General features: G+C 45.9%; 1 protein-coding gene and 1 long non-coding RNA gene across 4 annotated transcripts in view; one reads left to right on the plus strand and one right to left on the minus strand.

Moving 5' to 3' along the window:
• The window catches only part of LOC119236434 (uncharacterized), a 42,942-nt gene extending 35,585 nt beyond the window's left edge, over positions 1-7,357 (minus strand). For both annotated transcript variants that reach the window (XR_005123062.1, XR_005123061.1), the window contains exons 1-2: positions 7,084-7,357; positions 3,325-3,413 (exon numbers count right to left, since the gene is read on the minus strand). This is a non-coding gene — a long non-coding RNA (uncharacterized LOC119236434). The remainder of the gene's footprint in view (positions 1-3,324; positions 3,414-7,083) is intronic.
• The window catches only part of CTTNBP2NL (CTTNBP2 N-terminal like), a 53,082-nt gene extending 36,290 nt beyond the window's left edge, over positions 1-16,792 (plus strand). For both annotated transcript variants that reach the window (XM_054691615.1, XM_054691614.1), the window contains exons 4-6: positions 6,816-7,046; positions 11,062-11,169; positions 12,445-16,792. In XM_054691615.1, the coding sequence (XP_054547590.1) occupies positions 6,816-7,046; positions 11,062-11,169; positions 12,445-13,920 (1,815 nt within the window). In that variant the 3' untranslated portion in view covers positions 13,921-16,792. The remainder of the gene's footprint in view (positions 1-6,815; positions 7,047-11,061; positions 11,170-12,444) is intronic.
• Positions 16,793-18,890: the final 2,098 nt, after the last annotated feature.

The raw sequence follows: 18,890 nt of genomic DNA on the forward strand, positions 1-18,890 counted from the left end.
ATTGCATTATTGGTTATCCATCCTTTTAAGTGATGTATTACTTTGGAGTTATCTGGGGATGGAAAACCTTGTTTTATTTTAGTGAAGATTTCCTGAACCAATCCAGTTTTATAGGATCTTAAATCTTCAGGGATAGGCTTAGTCATTGGGTCTAAAATTTTAAAAAGCTGATAATCTAATTTGGCTATTGAAAAGTTAATTCATTACTTACTATGTTCCAGGTAATACAGGAAATGTTTTATAATATTCGTTTAATTTTTACAACAACCTATAGGTAGATTATTTCTCTCAAAGGACTCTTGAGTCACAGAGAAGTTAAGTGAGCTGATGAATGTAACACAGATATAAAGTAGATAAAATACAGCCCTGTTAGACTTCTAAAGCCAAAAAAAAAAATTAAAGATAATAAATGTATAAGAAAGGCTGGAACGGAGAATATAGAATTTGTGATTAAGTAGAAGGAGTACCAAATTTTTAGTACTGTATTAGACTATTTCTTAAATCATGAAGTTTTACCTCTTTATCCCCATGTTAAATTTTGTACCATTTTCCAAAAACTAAATTTTAAAACAAATAAGGCTAAATCTACTCTTATAACAATATTGACAAATAGGCCCTCCCTGGTGGCACAAAGGGGTTAAGTGTCAGCATTATGAAGCTATCAACAGCCACTGCAGCGTGAATTCAATCCCTGGCCAGGGAGCTACCCACATGGTGCAGCAGACCTCTCCTGTCTTGCCCGCTGCTCCCCTCATAAGTGTATTTCAGTCAGTCTACCTGTTCTGTTCCCCACTCTGTCTCTGGTGAATCACCCCCTACAACTCTGGCCTGTACCCCAGCTCTTGTATGCATAAACAAATAAATCTTTTAAAAAAAAGTATTGGCAAATAATAAATATCAGTTTTCCTTCAGCAAGTGAAAAGGAACTTCCAGAACAAAGGGCATATACTTAAAATGTTATCATCATTATCCAGAATGGTCACTATTTCCCGTTGCTCAAGCGGCTATTTATAGCCCATCAGGAACTCCAGAGTGTACATTATTTGAAGATTAGATTCAGCTTGTATATGAAAAGAATTGTTTTTAACAGACTTTGGTAGATAATTAAAAACCATCTTAGAATCATGTTCTTTGTCTTTCTTATCCCTGGTAGGGAGGTGTTTAGATATTTTTGAAGGCACAATGTTTACATTGCTGACTGCTTTTAAAAGTACCACTTCACAATTGGCAAACACAGCAAAGAGGCAAAGGTTCGTCCTGCGCTGGTTGTGGTACCAGCTTGAGTCTTGAAAATAAAGCTTTGTATTTGAATATAAAACCCTAGTTAGAAGGGCCTTCCTTAGATTTGGAATCATTTTTCATTATTATTTAAAAAAAAACAGATTTCCTACTTTAAGAATGAAATATACACTTAGCTGTAGGAAATAGCATTTATACTTTCATGTATATATTTTATTATCATACTCTTTATATTACTATACATTTTATACATACACATAATTAACATAAATTATACTGGGGAGGGGACAGAAGATGAATGAATCATTTCTTTTTGAAGCTAATTACAGGCAAGCTGAAATTTTGGAGAGCAAGCATAGCAGACTTCAAGAGTATTATGTGATTTTCAGATTTCAGTAGTAGTTGATTTTATCCAGCCCATGACAGTAAAAATGAGTAGTAGATGACCATGTGTTTTTCCTGCTGTATATGCTCTATCTTGAATCTGTCTAGCCAGCCAATTATTTTCCTGTTGTCTGAAATTAAAAACTATCACATTGTCTGGCAATGTAGGAATATCTGTTCAGTACAGTATATGGTTATTGAAGTGAAAGTAATAAAAGTGCAAGAAAAGGATGATTTGGGGGCCTCCCTGGTGGCACAACAGGTTAAGACACAACCTGTGAAGCTGTCCGCAACCTCTGCAGCACGAGTTTGATACCTGGCCGGCCAGGGAGCAACCCACATGGAGAGGCAGACCTCTCCTGTCTCGCCTGCTGCTCCCCTCAGCAATGTACTTTGGTCAATCTGCCTGTTCTGTTCCCCACTCTGTCTCTGGTGAGTCCTCTCACCCCCCGCACCTCTGGCCTGTACCCCAGCTCTTGTATGCATAAATAAATCAATCTTTAAAAAAAAAAAGAAATGGATGATTTTAACTATATTACAGAACTTCTCCCCCAAAAAGTCAAATCCAGATCATTTAAATTTTTTATGAAGTAGCTGAAACATCACCAAAGTATTAAAACCCAGCCTTGGCAGTTTTTGGTATTGATACTCAGTCTAGAGACTTAGATCTCTCTAAGATGGCCCCAACGATCCCGCCTCCTGAAACTCACACCCTTGTATCACCCTTCCCATGTTTACTGAGGTCAATTTGTGTGGCCATCAGAATACATCAGAAGTGATAATGTGCCGTTTCAAGGTTAAGTTATAAAAGACACTAGGACTCGCGTCTTGGCAGGTGTGTCTGCTTCCCTCTTGCATGTGAGGGCACGTTCTGTGGGAAGCAGCACATGCTCAGTATCAAGGCTATGCCCGCAGCCACGTGAGCCAGCTTGGAAATGACTCCATCAGACCTAGTTGTGCCTTCAAATGACTGAGCCCTCACCACAGACTTGACTGCTGCCTCATGAGACACGGGGCCAGCTCAGAGTCAAGCGAAAACTGACAGCTTAACCACTGTTCTCAGAGAAGGCGAGACCTTCCCAGTTCCTCAGAAATACGTTCTGTGAGATTAAAAACATGTTTACTGTTGAAGCTATTAAATTTTGGACTAACGTGTTACGTAGGAATTGATAACCAGTCTGCACTGCCGCTTAAGCGTTCCTTCTTCAAGTCTTACCCATTTTTGGTGGTTATTATTTGTGCTGTTAGACCTGTCATCCATACAATTCACCTGAGTCATTAAGCTGGTTAGAAAATACCTTATCCCACCTCCCATTTTTTCAGTCTACTGTTCGGTATGATAAATACTGACTGAAATCATTTTTCCCATATGTGGGTCCCATATTAGAATGTACTTAAAAGGATTGTTTTTGTAACTGGGAGCCTTTTTTAGATTATTCCACAGCTTCTTTTCATTTATGTGCAAAGCCACCAATTTTGTATAACCTGTAATTACTATGCAAGTGATTATGGAATTACTGTAAAGTACTTCAAGAGAAAACAGACAGCTTAACCACTGTTGTCAGAGAAGGCTGAGACCTTACCTAAGAAGCTCCTCATCTATTATTTGTAACTCTCTGATGCTTATTAATTATACAAGGTAATCACAGTATCGGTTTTAAAGAGTCATATTTTTAAAGATTAGTTAACTATATATTTAACCTGAGGGACAGCTTCTCAGCAGACCAGATGTCAAGGTCATGAATGTACTCCCAGCTCCTGCTGTCCCATCCTGCTTTCTTCATGGTGTTCTGAAAGGGAAAAGGTGATAAAGTGTTCAGAGTTACTTTTTCTGCTTCTTTTGCCTTATTCAATCTATTTTAGTGTCAAATTATTAGTCCTTTATCATTGCTAATCATGCAAAAATGGTTATCATGGATAAGAAGAAAAGTGGAATTTCAAACTCTTAAAAAGAGATTTTTTGACTTAATTTGCCCTAACACATTAATAGCTTCAAGTAAATACCATCAATGGGTCCTGGGTTAGCAAGCTCATGCAGTGATACCGAGCTTAAAGAAACAGGCTCTTAATGAGGAGAACACTGATTAGTCTCATGTTGTTTGTCATGATTGCCTTTAAATTGTAACTGAAAGCTAGTTTTATTCCCATGATTTTAAAAAATAAAACAGCCAATTAAGAATAGACCTAGGGACTATTTGAAATTTTATTAAGAATTTAGTTTTTAATTTAGAGCTGAAAAAAAGTAGGATTTTTGTCTTAGACTCGCTCAAGTCCCTTTCCTTATAATTCATGCTCCCTGGTGCACACACATGCTTATGTCAGGGTTAGGAGATGGTTATCTGTAACTTAAAGGAACAAACTGTTTCGCTCGTCTTATTTCCAGTGTACAAATTATATAGTTATGACAATTCTCCAATAATGTCATCGCACAAGATGGTTGTAGACAAGCCAGAAGTAAAAGCCAAGGCTTCCAACTCTGCTTTGAACAATTGCCAGCTGATAGCAACACAAATCAGTAGCGTAAGGCTCAGTGATTCCTGGATCTTGAACTTGGATAGTCTAATGAATAAGGAGACATCAGATTTTCAACACTGAAAAAGATTTCTGTGTTATAGAAACTACACGTTTGCTTTAATTTCCTGTGGGTTTTTCTTTTACGCATTGCAATTAAACTGTGAATTTCCCTTTCCTTTCAAGTTGGCTTCCTATTTATAGACTGTGGTGGTAAGAAAATAGCTCCTAATAATTTTTTTAAATTGATACATGACAATTTCCATAACTAGATTTCATTTGAAACCATGTATTATATAGTAATTTGCCATGCTTTTTTAAAATTGAGCTAACATTGGTTTACAACACTGTGAGTCAGAGGAATAGGGTCACACCCCTCTGATGTATATCACCACACCGCAGCAAACACTCCTAGTCTTCCACCATAGTCCATTTGAGAATGTTTCCTCAATGCTAAATTAACAGGGCTTTTTTTAATTATAAAATGTCTCAGGAAACTTTTCAGTGTAGTGAAATAATTGTTAATGTCACTCTGTCCTTTCGCACATAATACGTGGTGCTCATGAAGTGCCACCTGTAAGGTGCTTCCTAGGAGCAACTGGAGACGAGGAAGCCTGAGTGTCTCCCCACTGCCCGCCTGCACGGGCCCACATTCCCTGCTCCTCCTCTCTCTCTCTCATCCGCCAAACTCCCTGAGCCCTGACGGGAGCAGAAAGGAGAGTGGGAGGTAGCCACGGAACAGACTAGAAGAGTGTGGAAGTTAGCAGCAGGTAGAAGGGATTTTGTCTCCTGTAGTTGGGACCACTTCTACCCTGACCCCACCAAGAACTGAGTGAGGTTCTGCATGTACTAGTCACAGATCATCCTGTGTTACATTATGGAAATACTTCTTTCATATCCTTTATAGCCACCTGGTTAGATGTCTGAATATATAAACTCAAAATTATCACGCTAACGGTATTTTAGAAATTCAGATGCCATAACAGAAAAGATAAAAATATTAAGTAGAAGCAGTAAACGTCGTGGTTAAGGACACAGACTTTAGAAGCAGGCTGCGTGGGTTTAAATCCCAGTGCTGACAGCTTCTGGATGACTAACCTGGAAAAAGTTACTTGACCTCTTTGTGAATAATTTTCTCATTTGCAAAGTGGAGATGACAGCACTGCCTTTAGGGTTGTAACATTTAAATAAGTTAATATAAATATGAATGCTTAGAACCGAAAGAGTGCTGGGGGGGGGCTATAAGGGTCAAGGACAGTGGCCAGGTGGAGGACAAGTCACTGTGGGTTCTCACCCACGCACACAATTGCAAGACCACTGACGCTCAGGGAACAACAATAATGGGGTTTATTTAGCAAACAGGGGAAACAAAGCGTTCTAAGGCCACAGGCAGCCATTTATCTCACCCCAGATAGTGTCCACAGTGTCCAGAAGTCCTAAACAAAAGTTGCTGTCACACCAGTGAGGGCCTAGAGCTTGAGGCAGCCGGCAGGCAGAGGCCAGGATCCAGCTCCCCTCAGCTGGAGGTGCTCACAGGTGGAGCTGCTGAGATGACGCTGCAGCAGCCACAGCCTGGAGATGGGACTTGATAGCACTGGACGCTGGGCCAGACAGCAAATGAGGCAGCAGCACTAGGAGGCGGTGCAGACTATCAGGAGCAGTTAACAGCTCTTAGAGGTGACCGGACACAGTGCCAGTCACCTGTCAACAGTGCTGGCCACCACCAGCCACCAGTGTCAGAAACATCGTGTTAAAATTCTTTGTGAGTTGTTGGCCCACACCAGCAACCAACAGCCCTTTGAGACACCAGGCCCAGGGCCTCTGGTGCTCCTTTCAGGTGGTGTCAGAGGCAGGGCCAGACGGCAGTGACCCCCAGCCTCTGCAAAGCTTTTCGGCTTCTCTTTGGCTTTTCTGCCTTCTCGGCTGCTTGTCCTTTCACCTTCTGTCTTTGGAGGCCAGAACAGCGCCCCTCAGAGAGTCAGTCAGAGCCTAGTTTGTTCTAGGCTGGTTCCTGCCCTGCCTTATATACTCTTTCAGGGGCCCCCACCTGACTGGGCCATTTTCAATCCCGTGGCTGATTGGGCCATAGCACCAGTAAGCTCATAGCTTGCACCTGATGGGTCCATTCTGCGATCCAGGCACGAAATCCACAGGCCTCTCTACAGGCTGCAGCTGGAGGAGCCACAGCACTGGAGCTGGCCCATGGGGGCTGTGCTTCTCCCGGCAGCCCTGAGCCAGGGGCTGTACGCCCTGGGGTGACATGGTAGAGGCCTCAAGCCATCCACCATCACAGCTGGCCTCTACCTGCAGCCTGGGCCCCAGTGGTAGCAGGCGGTAAAATGCCCACCACCCGCTGCCACTTGCACTGCCCGCAAGGAGCTTTTGGGGCCCGGCACAAAACCACCACTGCTTTACCAGTGGCAAAGAGCCAGTCTTCACCTCAGCTTGTGCTGCAGGGCCCTGGCTTCACAACAATGTCTCATACATGGTTAGCACAGTCTGCGTATTTGTTCTCTTGCTCTATCATGCCACCTTTCTGATGTTTTCTGTATGTAAATGATCGATCTGATTTGTAGTTCACAGGTTACATTCCTACAACACCACCTTTAATTTATAATCACTAGTAGATCCCCCTGCTCGATAATTTTAATAAGCAAAATGCTTATTTTTCCTCTTTCCAGGCCCAACACAGAGATACTTTCATTGAAGAACGCTATGGAAAATATAACATCAGTGATCCTTTAATGGCCCTACAGAGAGACTTTGAGACACTGAAGGAGAAAAATGATGGCGAAAAGCAGCCAGTCTGCACAAACCCCCTCTCCATTCTCAAGGTGGTGATGAAGCAATGCAAAAACATGCAGGAGCGCATGCTGTCCCAGCTGGCCGCCGCTGAGAGCAGACACCGCAAGGTATGTGGCGATTTGATAAATAAGGCCTAGTACTTACTTGGCAGCTGCCAGTGTTCACATGAATTCAGCTGGAAGGTCTCAGATGTCAAAAAGCCCAGTAGCTTACCTAGGAGCGTGAAGACAAAAAACACAGGTTACTGCAAATGTTAACTTTAGGGAGTGTGCCAGACACACTATCTAAGATGGCATTCCTTCTTGATAGGACACTCAGGAATATTTGGTATGTTTCTTCAGCTCTTAATCATCCAGACTTTGGCGACAAGTGGGGGTTTGACCAAACTAATAGCTGAGCAGAGCATTTCCTTTTTGTTTACCCAAATGATAAATAGAAAGATTAACAGGTATTTAGGGAATGCTATGTGAGAGAGAGAAAAAAAGAGAATTTTCCTGTCTATAAACAAACCAGCCAATAGATTAATGTATTCCTAGTTTTGAGTTTCATTTCATTCACTTCTCAGGAAACCATAAACAATCCCTGGGGTTGTTTAAAGCTGTTCTCCCTTATTCAGGAAGAGAGAGAGAGAGTTTCCAGGTCTTGCAACCCCTAAGTTAGGAAGGCAAACCTGTGCGTTCCTCCACCTCATCTCATTGGAATTCTGGTGCTTGTGATTTTATTCCACTACTTGCCATTTACTGGCCTATAAAAGGTGTTTAGCTAAAATCTACATTTTTTTAAACTATCAGTTTACATTTATACCAAAAAAGAGAGTGCATTTTGTTGAAAACATTTGATTCTAAAAAATTGGATTAGCAGCTGCAGTTTAATGGACCATCATTTGCTTTTCTGGTTACCTGCATTGGAGCACCATCTGCTTAAAACACCTTGGACAGATTGCTTAGGGTTTTTTCATGCAAGATTTTTCTTTCCCTGCACCAATTCAAATGAAAGGCCAGAATGGAGGTTATTAACCATGGATGAGACACAGATATTCCGTGATACTCCAGAAAATACATAGAATGCCAAAAGCTTATGCATTTTTGTAAAAAATGAATTGTTTTCTTACTTTTAATTGAGTTCTCCAAATTTTCTAATACCCAGAAAAGTTTAACATCTGGTCTAGAATGAGTAATCTGAAGGTGTCTGTGGGTTGGAATTAGTAGCTGAAATTTGGGATCCTTTAAGAAAATCTCCACAACATCCTTGAGAGGCGAGCCTTCCGCTCACAGGTGAGTTACTCTGCACACTGGCTGGCGTGCCCACAGGACGTGTGGTGTTGGTGTCATGTGTGGCTCTAGGTAATTGGGGCGACGGAGAAGTTAAAAGAATTCAAAATTCCTCAAACTCACTGTGGCATTGAGGGCAGGTGCAGTCCACACCCAAAGGGCTCCCCCCTCCACTTGGGGTGAGTTGTGGAGAAGAGGGAGCAGCAGCTGCCTCCCCTGAGCATCTGTTCCCTCAAAAAAAAAAAATTCCTTAACCTGTATTTCCATGTAAGATTCTATGAGTGTTAAATTTTCTTAACCAACTGCCTTCTGTTAAGTGTTTTGCCAAAGCGGAAGTGACTTTGTTAGACGTCAAGTAGCTGGTGGCGGGTTATATGAGGGTGCTCTAGTCCCAGTTTGCCCGAGTCCCGGCTGATGCCCACTGCTTGGTGTAGTTACTAACTCTGCCCCTTGGACTCTCAGAAGTGCGGTGGTTTGAACAGAAAATTACATGATTCCTTTGCTTGTTTATGAAAAATACAGAGAGTTCCCTAGTTCTTCTTCCCAATCCCTCTTCTCCCCAACACTCGGGAACTACTGTTTTCTTCTTTTTTAAAAAAGATTTATTTATTTATACACGCACTGGGTACAGTCAGAAGCGCGGGAGGGCGAGAGAATTCACCAGAGCCAGAGCGGGGAGCAGAGCAGGCAGAAGGACCGAAGTACACTGCTGAGGGGAGCAGTGGGCGAGACAGGAGAGGTCTGCTGCTCCATGTGGGTTGCTCCCTGGCCAGGGATTGAACTCATGCTGCAGAGGCTGCTGCTAGCTTCATAATGCTAAGAATTAACCCCTTGTGCCACCAGGAAGGGCCCCTCATTCTGTTTCTTCGGGGGAGAAACATCTGGCTTAGGCCTGGACAGTAGGTGGTGGCTGCTGACAGTCTATGGGCAGGAATCAAGTTGAGGGGCCAAGGAACTAATTCCTGTGTAACGGCAGGATGACACAGGGCAGGATCTCTATAACCCGAGCAGACAGGGTAAAGGAGAAGAGTCCTAGAGCCCTCGGTGGCTTTTGCAGGCTTCTATTGGTATTTACCAGGTACCTGGCTGGCAAGGGGTACTGGGGGCCGGGAGGCTGGCAGGCCTCCCGGCCCCCAGCAAGTCTTCATGCTTTCTCTGCTCTCCGGCGTTCTCTGGTGGTCTCTGCTTCTCTGCTCCTTTCACTCTTTCATTCTCTTCTGCTCTCTGCTCTACTCACGTCCCTGTGACGCCGCCCTTATAAGCCCAGTCTCTTAGCCCAGGTGTACCTACTTACGCATACCCACACTCTGCCGCAGGTGCCCACCATCAGGCATGCATTCAGGACCGCAGATCCATCACCAATCCTAATGACGGGAGGGCAGAAAAGCCTGAAAATCACTTACCGTACACTCTGCAAGGACAGACTTTGAGTCAGTGCCCTTACTTTCGTCCCTCTTCGTCCTCTCTGCTGCAGTGTCTGCCTCCTCTGGGTTCCACATCTCGTTGGGGCCCAGGAAGCACAGTAGCTTCCTCCCACAGGCTGAAGTGTAATAGTTACCTCTAATCCAGCCTTTTCCTTCTTCAAATGTTTTGTTTTTTTTTTTAAAGATTTATTTATTTATGCATACAAGAGCTGCGGTACAGGCCAGAGATGCAGGAGGGTGAGAGGATTCACCAGAGACAGAGTGGGGAACAGAACAGGCAGATTGACCAAAGTACACTGCTGAGGGGAGCAGCGGGCGAGCCAGGAGAGGTCTGCCTTGCCATGTGGATGGGTTGCTCCCTGGCTGGCCGGGGATCGAACTCGTGCTGCAGAGGCTGTGGATTGCTTCATGGTGCAGTGCTTAATCCCTTGTGCCACCAGGGAGGCCCCCTCTTTCAAATGTTATCAGCACTTTGTGCTTACTGCGTTTTTATTCTTTTCATTCTATTTCTGTAATTTGAGAGGTTTTCAGAAGAAAGAGGTGATGATCTACAATTGTCTTTCTATTAAATTGAAAAATTAGTTGTTTTTTAAAAACTGGAAGTACATGAAAATGTTGGGGGGGGGGTTGTTCGTTTTTTTTGTGTGTGTGTGTGAGAAATTCATGACCCAGGAGATTTCCTCTCTCCATTCGTAAAAGATGTTTGTAGAGAAAAAATAATGAGAAATGGCCGCTGGGATGACAGGGCTCCTCTGAAGCCTGAGCACAGCTACTAAGAAAGTCATTGCCCTTTGGAATATGGGAACAAGTTGTAGGCAGGGTCAGATGGAAATGCCTCTTAAATTTGTAGTTTCCTTTAACTTGGGCTTCATCCTTTGGCGCCAGGAGAAGTGGAATGGGGCCTTTCAACGTGCGGGATGAAGAGTCTTTACTTCTCGTCACTCCCTACGTGCAGAGCGCGTGTTACTGATTGGGCAGGCGCAGTTAGGACGTCATCTATTTGAAATGTTTGCTTTCAGGCTCCCTCTTGGTGCCTCCAGTGACTTGAGGATTGTGGGGACACCCTCAGCTTTCAGCTTCCTGCGGCCCTGTCTTCCTTCACCCCCCTCATCTGTCTCCCGCAGGGTCCTGGACCTATTAATTCTCTGAAGCTTCTCAACCCCTGCAGCCAATTAGTTGCCCCCATCTCTGTGTACAGGCCATTTTGTGCTTAGCTCAAGTAAAGCAGACACCTGACCATTCCCTAGCACGTAGCTGCGTGTCTTTCACCCTGCTGGACAGTGTGCTCCGTGGTGGCCCTGACTGGGGGTTTATTTATCTATTTCTAGAACTATCTTAGGTGCTTCATAGGCACTTCGTATTTAATTGTATTGTACGTGATTTTTTGATATTTGGAAGTGACTTTTTTCCCTTTAAATTCATTAAAGGTGATCCTCGACCTTGAGGAAGAAAGGCAAAGGCACGCACAGGACACAGCCGAGGGAGATGACGTGACCTACATGCTAGAGAAGGAGAGAGAGCGGCTGACTCAGCAGGTGATTCAGGCGGCGGGCTCCTGGCAGCGTTCACCTAGAAACGCATTTCTCAAAGAGTGTTCTGCAGGATGTTAGTGTTGCTCAAAAAAGGATTTTGCAGTCAAATAAGTCTAGGGACAGCTGGATTGAACAAAGTTTTTAACAGGTTTCTAGCCTCCATTTGTTAGGCCCTTTCGTATGCTTCAGGAGAAGCACATAGTGAGTCTTCAGGAACAAGTAGTATTCTGTGTTTAGCAAATATGTTTTCATAAAATCTGGTTTTGACATAGTCACTAAAATACTTTAGGGAATACTAACTTCAAGTTTTCGTGTTTTCTTGACACAGGACACCCAGTGAGAATCCTTTTTGCATCACAACCCAGTCTGTAGCCACACATGCACACATGCCTGGAATAGCAATCTCCTGACATCAGCCAAGCCCTTACCCTTACATCGATGTTTTCTGTTTCATTTCTTTTTTTCTTTTTCTGTTTTTTTTGTTGGTGTTGTTTTTTGGGGGTTTTTTTTGCTTAGAAAACTGGGACATAGGGCAGAGGTGTGGGGGTGAGAGGATTCACAGGACATACAGTAGGGAGCAGAGCTGGCAGATTTTTACTGAAATACACTGCTGAGGGGAGCAGCGCCTTGTGGGTCACCACCCTGGCCGGGAATTCAACTCAGGCCTTAATGGTGATAGCGCTGAGACTTAACCCCAGGCCACCAGGGGTTTCATTTCTTAACAGTTCTTGGCTTTCTAATTATTTTCCCCCCGTCCATTAATAGGGCTCCGGGCTTGAGAACTTTTGATTAGAAGGGCTCCTTCAGCCCTCGCCCTCTCACTCAGAATCTCTGCGCCTGAAACAGGGTTGGGATGATGATTAAAACAGACTGCATTTGTGTAAAAAGTATGATTCAGATGCAACTATTTATGTTTGTTTCTAAGACCAGATGGAATTATTACTGAATTTTTTAAAGTTTTGTTTTCAGCAGCATTCATGACAGAATTTGGTTTGTATAGCTTTCTGTTTTAATTCTAGCTCTAATCCTGGAGCCTAAAACACAGTGAGGGTTCACGTTCCCACTGTTAACTCTGAGACAGTTGAAGGACTAGAAGAGAAAAGCGCAGCGTGCACATCTTTGGGTTAGGTGTGCACCTGCTTCGGGGAGATGCCCTGAGCGCCGAGGCATGCGCCGTCACCCAGGGGCAGTCAGCCAGGAGACACCACTGGATGAGTCCGGCAGTATATCCCTTTGTATTCTTACTCTAATCAAGATGTGCGCTGGCTTTTTTTCCAGCTGGAATTTGAAAAGTCCCAGGTGAAGAAGTTTGAAAAGGAGCAGAAGAAGCTGTCCAGTCAGCTGGAAGAGGAGCGCGCCCGCCACAAGCAGCTCTCCTCCATGCTGGTGCTCGAGTGCAAGAAGGCCACCAGCAAGGCGGCCGAGGAGGGCCAGAAGGCAGGGGAACTGAGCCTGAAGCTGGAGAAGGAGAAGAGCCGCGTGAGCAAGCTGGAGGAAGAGCTGGCGGCGGAGAGGAAGCGAGGCTTGCAGACGGAGGCCCAGGTGGAGAAGCAGTTGTCTGAGTTTGACATCGAAAGGGAACAGCTGCGAGCAAAGCTGAACCGGGAGGAGAACCGGACGAAGACTCTGAAGACAGAGATGGAGAGTCTGAAGAAGAGAGTGAAGGACCTGGAGGCCTCTCCCCAGCACAGCAGCCCCAGGGAGCTGTCGAGGAAACTGGTCTCCGTGGCCAAAGGCACAGCGACTGAGCCTCCTGTGCTGGTGTCCGTGTTTTGCCAAACGGAGAGTTTTCAGGCCGAAAGAACCCAGGGGAGCAACATAGCCAAGGGGACAGCCTCCGGGCCGCCTGGTCCCACCACTCCTGCCTACTGTTACGCAAAAGCCAATGGCCATTTTGACCCAGAGATCCAAACTTCCAAGGAGCCGACTGCAGGCAGCAGTGTAGAACACCAAGTGCCTCCACGAGAGAAGCCCGGGGCCCAGGAGAAAGCGGTGGAGAACGGCGGGTGCCCCCTGGGCGTGGACACCCCAGTCCCAGGGCCCAGTCATCTCCCCTCCAGCGGGAGCTCCCTCTCTCCCAGCAGCACTGCCTCCTCCTCACTCACGTCCTCTCCTTGCTCTTCCCCAGTGCTAAATAAGCGCTTGCTGGGCTCCTCCGCCAGCAGCCCCGGCTACCAGTCGTCCTACCAAGTAGGGGTCAACCAGCGGTTCCACGCGGCTCGGCACAAATTCCAGTCCCAGGCAGATCAGGAGCAGCAGGCCAGTGGTCTGCAGAGCCCCCCGTCCAGGGATCTGTCCCCCACCCTCATGGACAACTCTGCTGCCAAGCAGTTGGCCCGAAACACAGTCACTCAGGTGCTCTCCAGATTCACTAGCCAACAAGGGCCCATCAAGCCCGTCTCTCCCAACAGCTCTCCCTTCGGCACAGACTATCGGAATCTGGCCAGCTCTGCCAACCCGAGAAGCGACGCCAGCCATTCACCTACTCCAGGGAAAGTGTCCAGTCCTCTGAGCCCCCTGTCTCCGGGGATCAAGTCCCCGACCATCCCCCGAGCTGAGAGAGGAAATCCTCCACCCATCCCACCCAAAAAACCCGGCCTCACCCCTTCTCCGTCCACTGCCGCGCCACTGACCAAAACTCACACCCCGGCGTCCTCTCTGAGCGCCGCCGAAGACCTCGCCGGCAGCTGCTCTTCCAATGCCGTCGTGGCCAACGGCAAGGACGTTGAGATCCTTTTGCCGACCAGCAGCTAGTCCCCAGAGGGGCTGCTCCGCACTTGACATTCCGTCAGATTTCATCCGAGAGCTCAGCGTCAAACCGTCGAGTCAGATCATGTTATTTATTTTGATAGTAGCGGAAACCATCTGTATAATACAGTTAGTGTAATTCAACTTTTTGTATTTTTTTAAGTAGACACTGAGTAGTTTGGGTTTTTATGACTCCCATCTTTGTACTAAAGCTAGAGAGGCACCTCAGAGACATCTCGAGCTCGACCTTCGCCATCGTGTTGCGATAGAAAAAGCTGGTGGAGCACCAGGTGGTGATTTGCTGTCTATTTTGGGACTAGAATCACTCAACACTCATTTTGAATTATGCAGACGTGGTTCATGCAGATTTTTATTCCAGATGAACATGTTTAAAAAGTGCCTGAAATAAGACTGCCATATGAATGTGATTCTGCAGCAAAAACACAAAACAGATCATTTTATTGCAGAAAATTAGATCCTCTGTGAATCCTGAATGTTAAAATCCAACACTGCTTTGAGTCCTCTTTTCTTCTGTTTAGCCCAAGCCTTGAGTTGAGAAGCAAGGCTGAGGGAGAGGCACCCGCGAGGGCGCCGTGGGAGCGCGCTCATCCCGGAACTAGCTTTCTAGTGCCCTTGAAAACCCTCCTGACAATGAAGCAGTTGGGGTGCTGATTTTTTTGTACTTTTGAGAATTTGTTACCCCAAGTTTCCTGCCTAAGTTCTTGAATAGAGGGAAGTCACATCTCCATTCAAAAATGTCTTCAGGCATCTACTGTTGTGTAAGGAACTTCTGATTCCGATCGCTATTACTTGAATAGGAAATGGTTATTCGTTCTGTATAAAAGTTTTGCCACAGAATGAGATCTTTATTCTGTAATCTAAAAAGCAATAACATAAAATTCACTCTCCTTGTAATATTATAAGTCAGAATCACATAGGTTTTACTAAACTGTTATACTTAACTCTCCAAGCTGCCAGCACTTGGTGTCTATATCTGTGGAACCAAATTAACTTTTGCCTAAGTGGAAGTATAAATATATCTGTATAGATACACAACCCTTTGCGTGTTTAACATACACACTTAAACACATAAATATTAGTGTGATTATATCTTTGGAGTTTGCAATAGAGCATAAAGGATGAGTAGAAATGCACCTTCAGATTACCTACCAAAGCAGCCAGATGTGCTGGGGACCCAATCACTCAAAAGAGGACTCTTGTGCACAGGGAGGGGGCAAATTCCAAATAAAGTCAGGTCTTTGGCATCGTGAAAAGGAAGGGCCACTCCCTCCAGTGTCACAAAACTCACTGGTCGTAACAGTGAGTAAAACTCAACTGGGAGTGGCAGAAGCTGCAACAAGCTGTAGTGCCCAAGCCCCCCTGAGAAGGGACGCATGCTGTTCAGCCCCAGCCGCTGCTGCCGTGCACGAGCTCTAGGCCAGGGCTGCTCACATTTTTATGAAACACAAATTTTCATGAAAAACATGAAATTTTTAAATGTCAAGAACTGATTCAAAAAATTTTAAACTTCTGGTTAAACAAACACTTCTACAGCTGGATATAGCTCATGAGCTGCCAAGTTGCAAAATCCTCCATTCTAGAATCTTCTCCCTTTGGCACAGACTGTCGAAGTCGAGCCAACCCTGCCAACCCATTTCCATCATAGTGAGTGTGTGAGGACAAAAGCCTCCAGGCTTTGCAAGTTACAGGCTAGTACAAAGTGCTTAGAACATGGCGACTGACCCCTCTTCTACACTGCACAGCCCACAGCCCAGTGTAGACATGGTGGCTAAGTGGTCATGTGTCCACAGTGATACAATCAAGTAAAGGATAGAGAAGGCCTCCTGCTGTCATTTAAATCTATTTCCTCTTAATCCAACATGGGTTGACGAGAGGAAGGCAGGTGATAGAAGTTGGTTCTCTAGATCACAGTGGAGGATATTGGTATCTCCATAGTTTATGATTTCATCCAGGTCAATACATAAAAAATTAAATTCTGCTCTGCCCCAGGGGTGTCTGCCAACATGGTGAAGATGGCATCTTAAACAGTCCAAACCAATCATACATTAAACTACTTCACACATGGCCAACAAGAGAACTGGCTATAGTCCCAGCGTAGTATTACCTCTCTTGCTTTAAATGGTAATCTTAAAAGTTGCATTGTGCTCTCCCTTTGTTTTGGCATAGATATATATATAGAGAGAGATTATAAGGAAGTTTATTTCTTAGGAAGTGCACTGAATAATGTATTTCTTTTACAGTGTAATATGGGGGTGGGGAAATGCAAAAAAAATGTGTATTTTTGCTAGTTGCCTATCTTCTGAGATAAATAAGCACAATACTGCAATGGATCCAATAATCCAGTTAGGTATTAGAGATTAGTATTTAAGTTTGCTGTAGATTGTGTGTGTGCTAAGTAAAAAGTTCCATGATTCACAATTTTGGTATTAACTCATGTTACGAAAGCTATGTTACCGTGTTACTGGACAACAGGTTATAATGATGTGCAACCTAACACAAGCATTAAGTAGTTAACATTTGTAAAGCCAGATGTACCATGCAGAAGTCTTCATCCATTTTTATAGCAGACTACATTAAAACAAGTTAAATCCCATCGCATGGGGAAGAAATAGTCTTGTTTGTGCAAAGCACCGGGGGCCTGTTTTCTTGGGCAGCACCAGATGGTGCTGAAGGGCGCACTCGTGACTGTAAAGAAATCAAGCCAGTGACCCATCCAGGTCAGACCCCAAAAGGAGCCAAGACGTTGGTCTTCTTTAGAATCTTAGCACTGGAAGCGGCTTTCACAGTAATCTGGCCTGTGATTTGATTTTTTTTTTTTAAGATTTATTTATTTATGCATACAAGAGCTGGGGTATAGACCAGAGATGCGGGGGTGGGGGGTGGTGGGTGGGGGGTGATAGGATTCACCAGAGACAGAGTGTGGAACAGAACACAGCCTGCCATCTTAAACCACGCGGGGGCTTTGGACCTTTTGAGAATCTGAAGAGATGCCAGGCTAACTCAACCCCTTCCCCCGCCCCCCAATGAATATGTTTCTATGCAAAATTTGGTTGCTGGCTTCACGGGACCCAAAGACCCTGAAGACACCTGTGATTCCTCTACTGTAGTTCAAGGAGCCCAACCTTGGCCTGCTCCCTCATTTTACAAACGGCTAATGCCTCCGTGCCTTCTAGTCCAGCGCTGCCCTGTTGCGCTGTTAGCAAATGGAAGTTGTGGCCAGACAAAAGCACTTGGAAATCCTTTCATGCACAAAAGATGTTCAAACTGTGACTGTTTATATAGCTTTAGTTTCCAGCATTTAAGCCAATTAATGATCGTTTCAACAAACACTGGGTATTTCTGTTTTCCCGTAACAGCCTCCCGTCAGCAACGCTGCCTTGTCCATTTGCGCGTGTGATTTCCAAGCGCACTTCTGGCGCTTCGTCCTTGAAACAGAACGTCACATGTCTTGAAAATGGCTTCAGAATAGGACGTTTCTTCATCACGATGGGGCAGAGGGAAGTGGTGAATACTGTCCTGAGGAGTAGTTCATATAATTGCTATAAAACTAGTTGGGAAAACGTGAGCGCCCGTCCACCACCACCTGCTGCGTGGCGCTGACCGATGAGTTGGTGCAAGCAAAGGAAGAAAAGAGCAGGTCGTGGTTCTCGAACTTGATGCGTAAATAACCTGAGGAGCCTGTTAAAACTGAGGCTTCCTGGGGATTGGGCCTAGGGACCCGTTGGTGCCTGGGGTTTGAGGATCACATTTTGAGAAAGTGTTTCCTGGCACCCCTGAACCTGGTTTCTGAAAGTCAGCGATACTCGAAGTAACGCGTGTGTGCTCGGGCGCAAGCACCGTGCTGCTGATGTCACGTGCGTTACCTGACCGAGCTTCACAGGGGGGTGTACAGATGAGGGAGGACCAGGGCGGGCGAGGGCCCTCAGTACAGAACCAGGGTTCAAACCCCACTGGTCTGCTGTTTCCTAAACGAAACCCCGAGGCATTTGTGGCTGCTCTTCTGCCGACCAAGGCCGGGCTTGAGAAAACGCTTCCTGGGATTCTTAACCTGGATCCGGTTTAATCCCCGCAGGTTTGCCATGAGGCTCCTCCCGCTCACCCTGACCGCCCCCCGCCCAGGAGTGGGTTATCAGACCTAACCTATGCCAGGAAACCTTCATCAGGTCAGATAAACTCAACAAAAATAAAGCCTTATTCCCCTCCAGCAGCAGATGTTTCTTAAATACCTAAGAGGAGCCCGAAACCCAGAGGGCTACAGACAACACGAGTTCCCTGCCCCCAGGTGACGCCGTCTGATGGGGGAAGCAAAATGTTAACCAAAAACATGAGCAGAAACAACGGGAAAAACAGGAGCGGTGAAAATGCCAAATAAGGTTATCGAAAGTGGTGCCAGCGAAAGCTCGAGGGGAAAACAGAGGTGACAGCTCTGGACAGGCCGGGAAAAGTTAGAGCAAACGTCTCCTGTCTCCGAGGCATTCGCCACCGAGAATCCTGCCGTCTCCATGTTGGCGTTGCGTTCCCGCTGGCCTGTCTCGCTCTAGGATGAGGTCAGAGACGGGCGCTGGAATTCCGCTAGCCTGCCTGCCGCCAGGGGGCTGGGGTGCTGCCCCGGCTGGGGCTGCTGTGAGACCCGGCGGGGGCCTCTGAGGGTAGAGGGCCCTCCGCTGCCAGCCCCTGGGGGAGTTGCCTTAACTGGACCGACACCACCTCGCCCGTGGACAGCTCGCCCGATGCGCCTCTTGTCCTGGGCCTCTTGCCCCAAGTCAGGAGGACGCTGCAGGGGCACCCCGGTTTCAGAGTCCTGCAGCGTTGACTCGAGCTCCCTACTGTGACTGTGGACGCTCCAGCTCAACTCTTCCCTCCCTTCTCTTCCAGCCGTGGGGCTCCCGAGGGCACCCCCTAGAAGCCTCCAGCACCCCAACCTCCATCCCAGACGCCTCCTTTGGGCCATGACC

Source organism: Talpa occidentalis, unplaced genomic scaffold, assembly GCF_014898055.3.
Source record: "Talpa occidentalis isolate TD23 unplaced genomic scaffold, MPIMG_talOcc4v2.1 talOcc4.9, whole genome shotgun sequence".
NCBI classification, from domain to species: domain Eukaryota; kingdom Metazoa; phylum Chordata; class Mammalia; order Eulipotyphla; family Talpidae; genus Talpa; species Talpa occidentalis.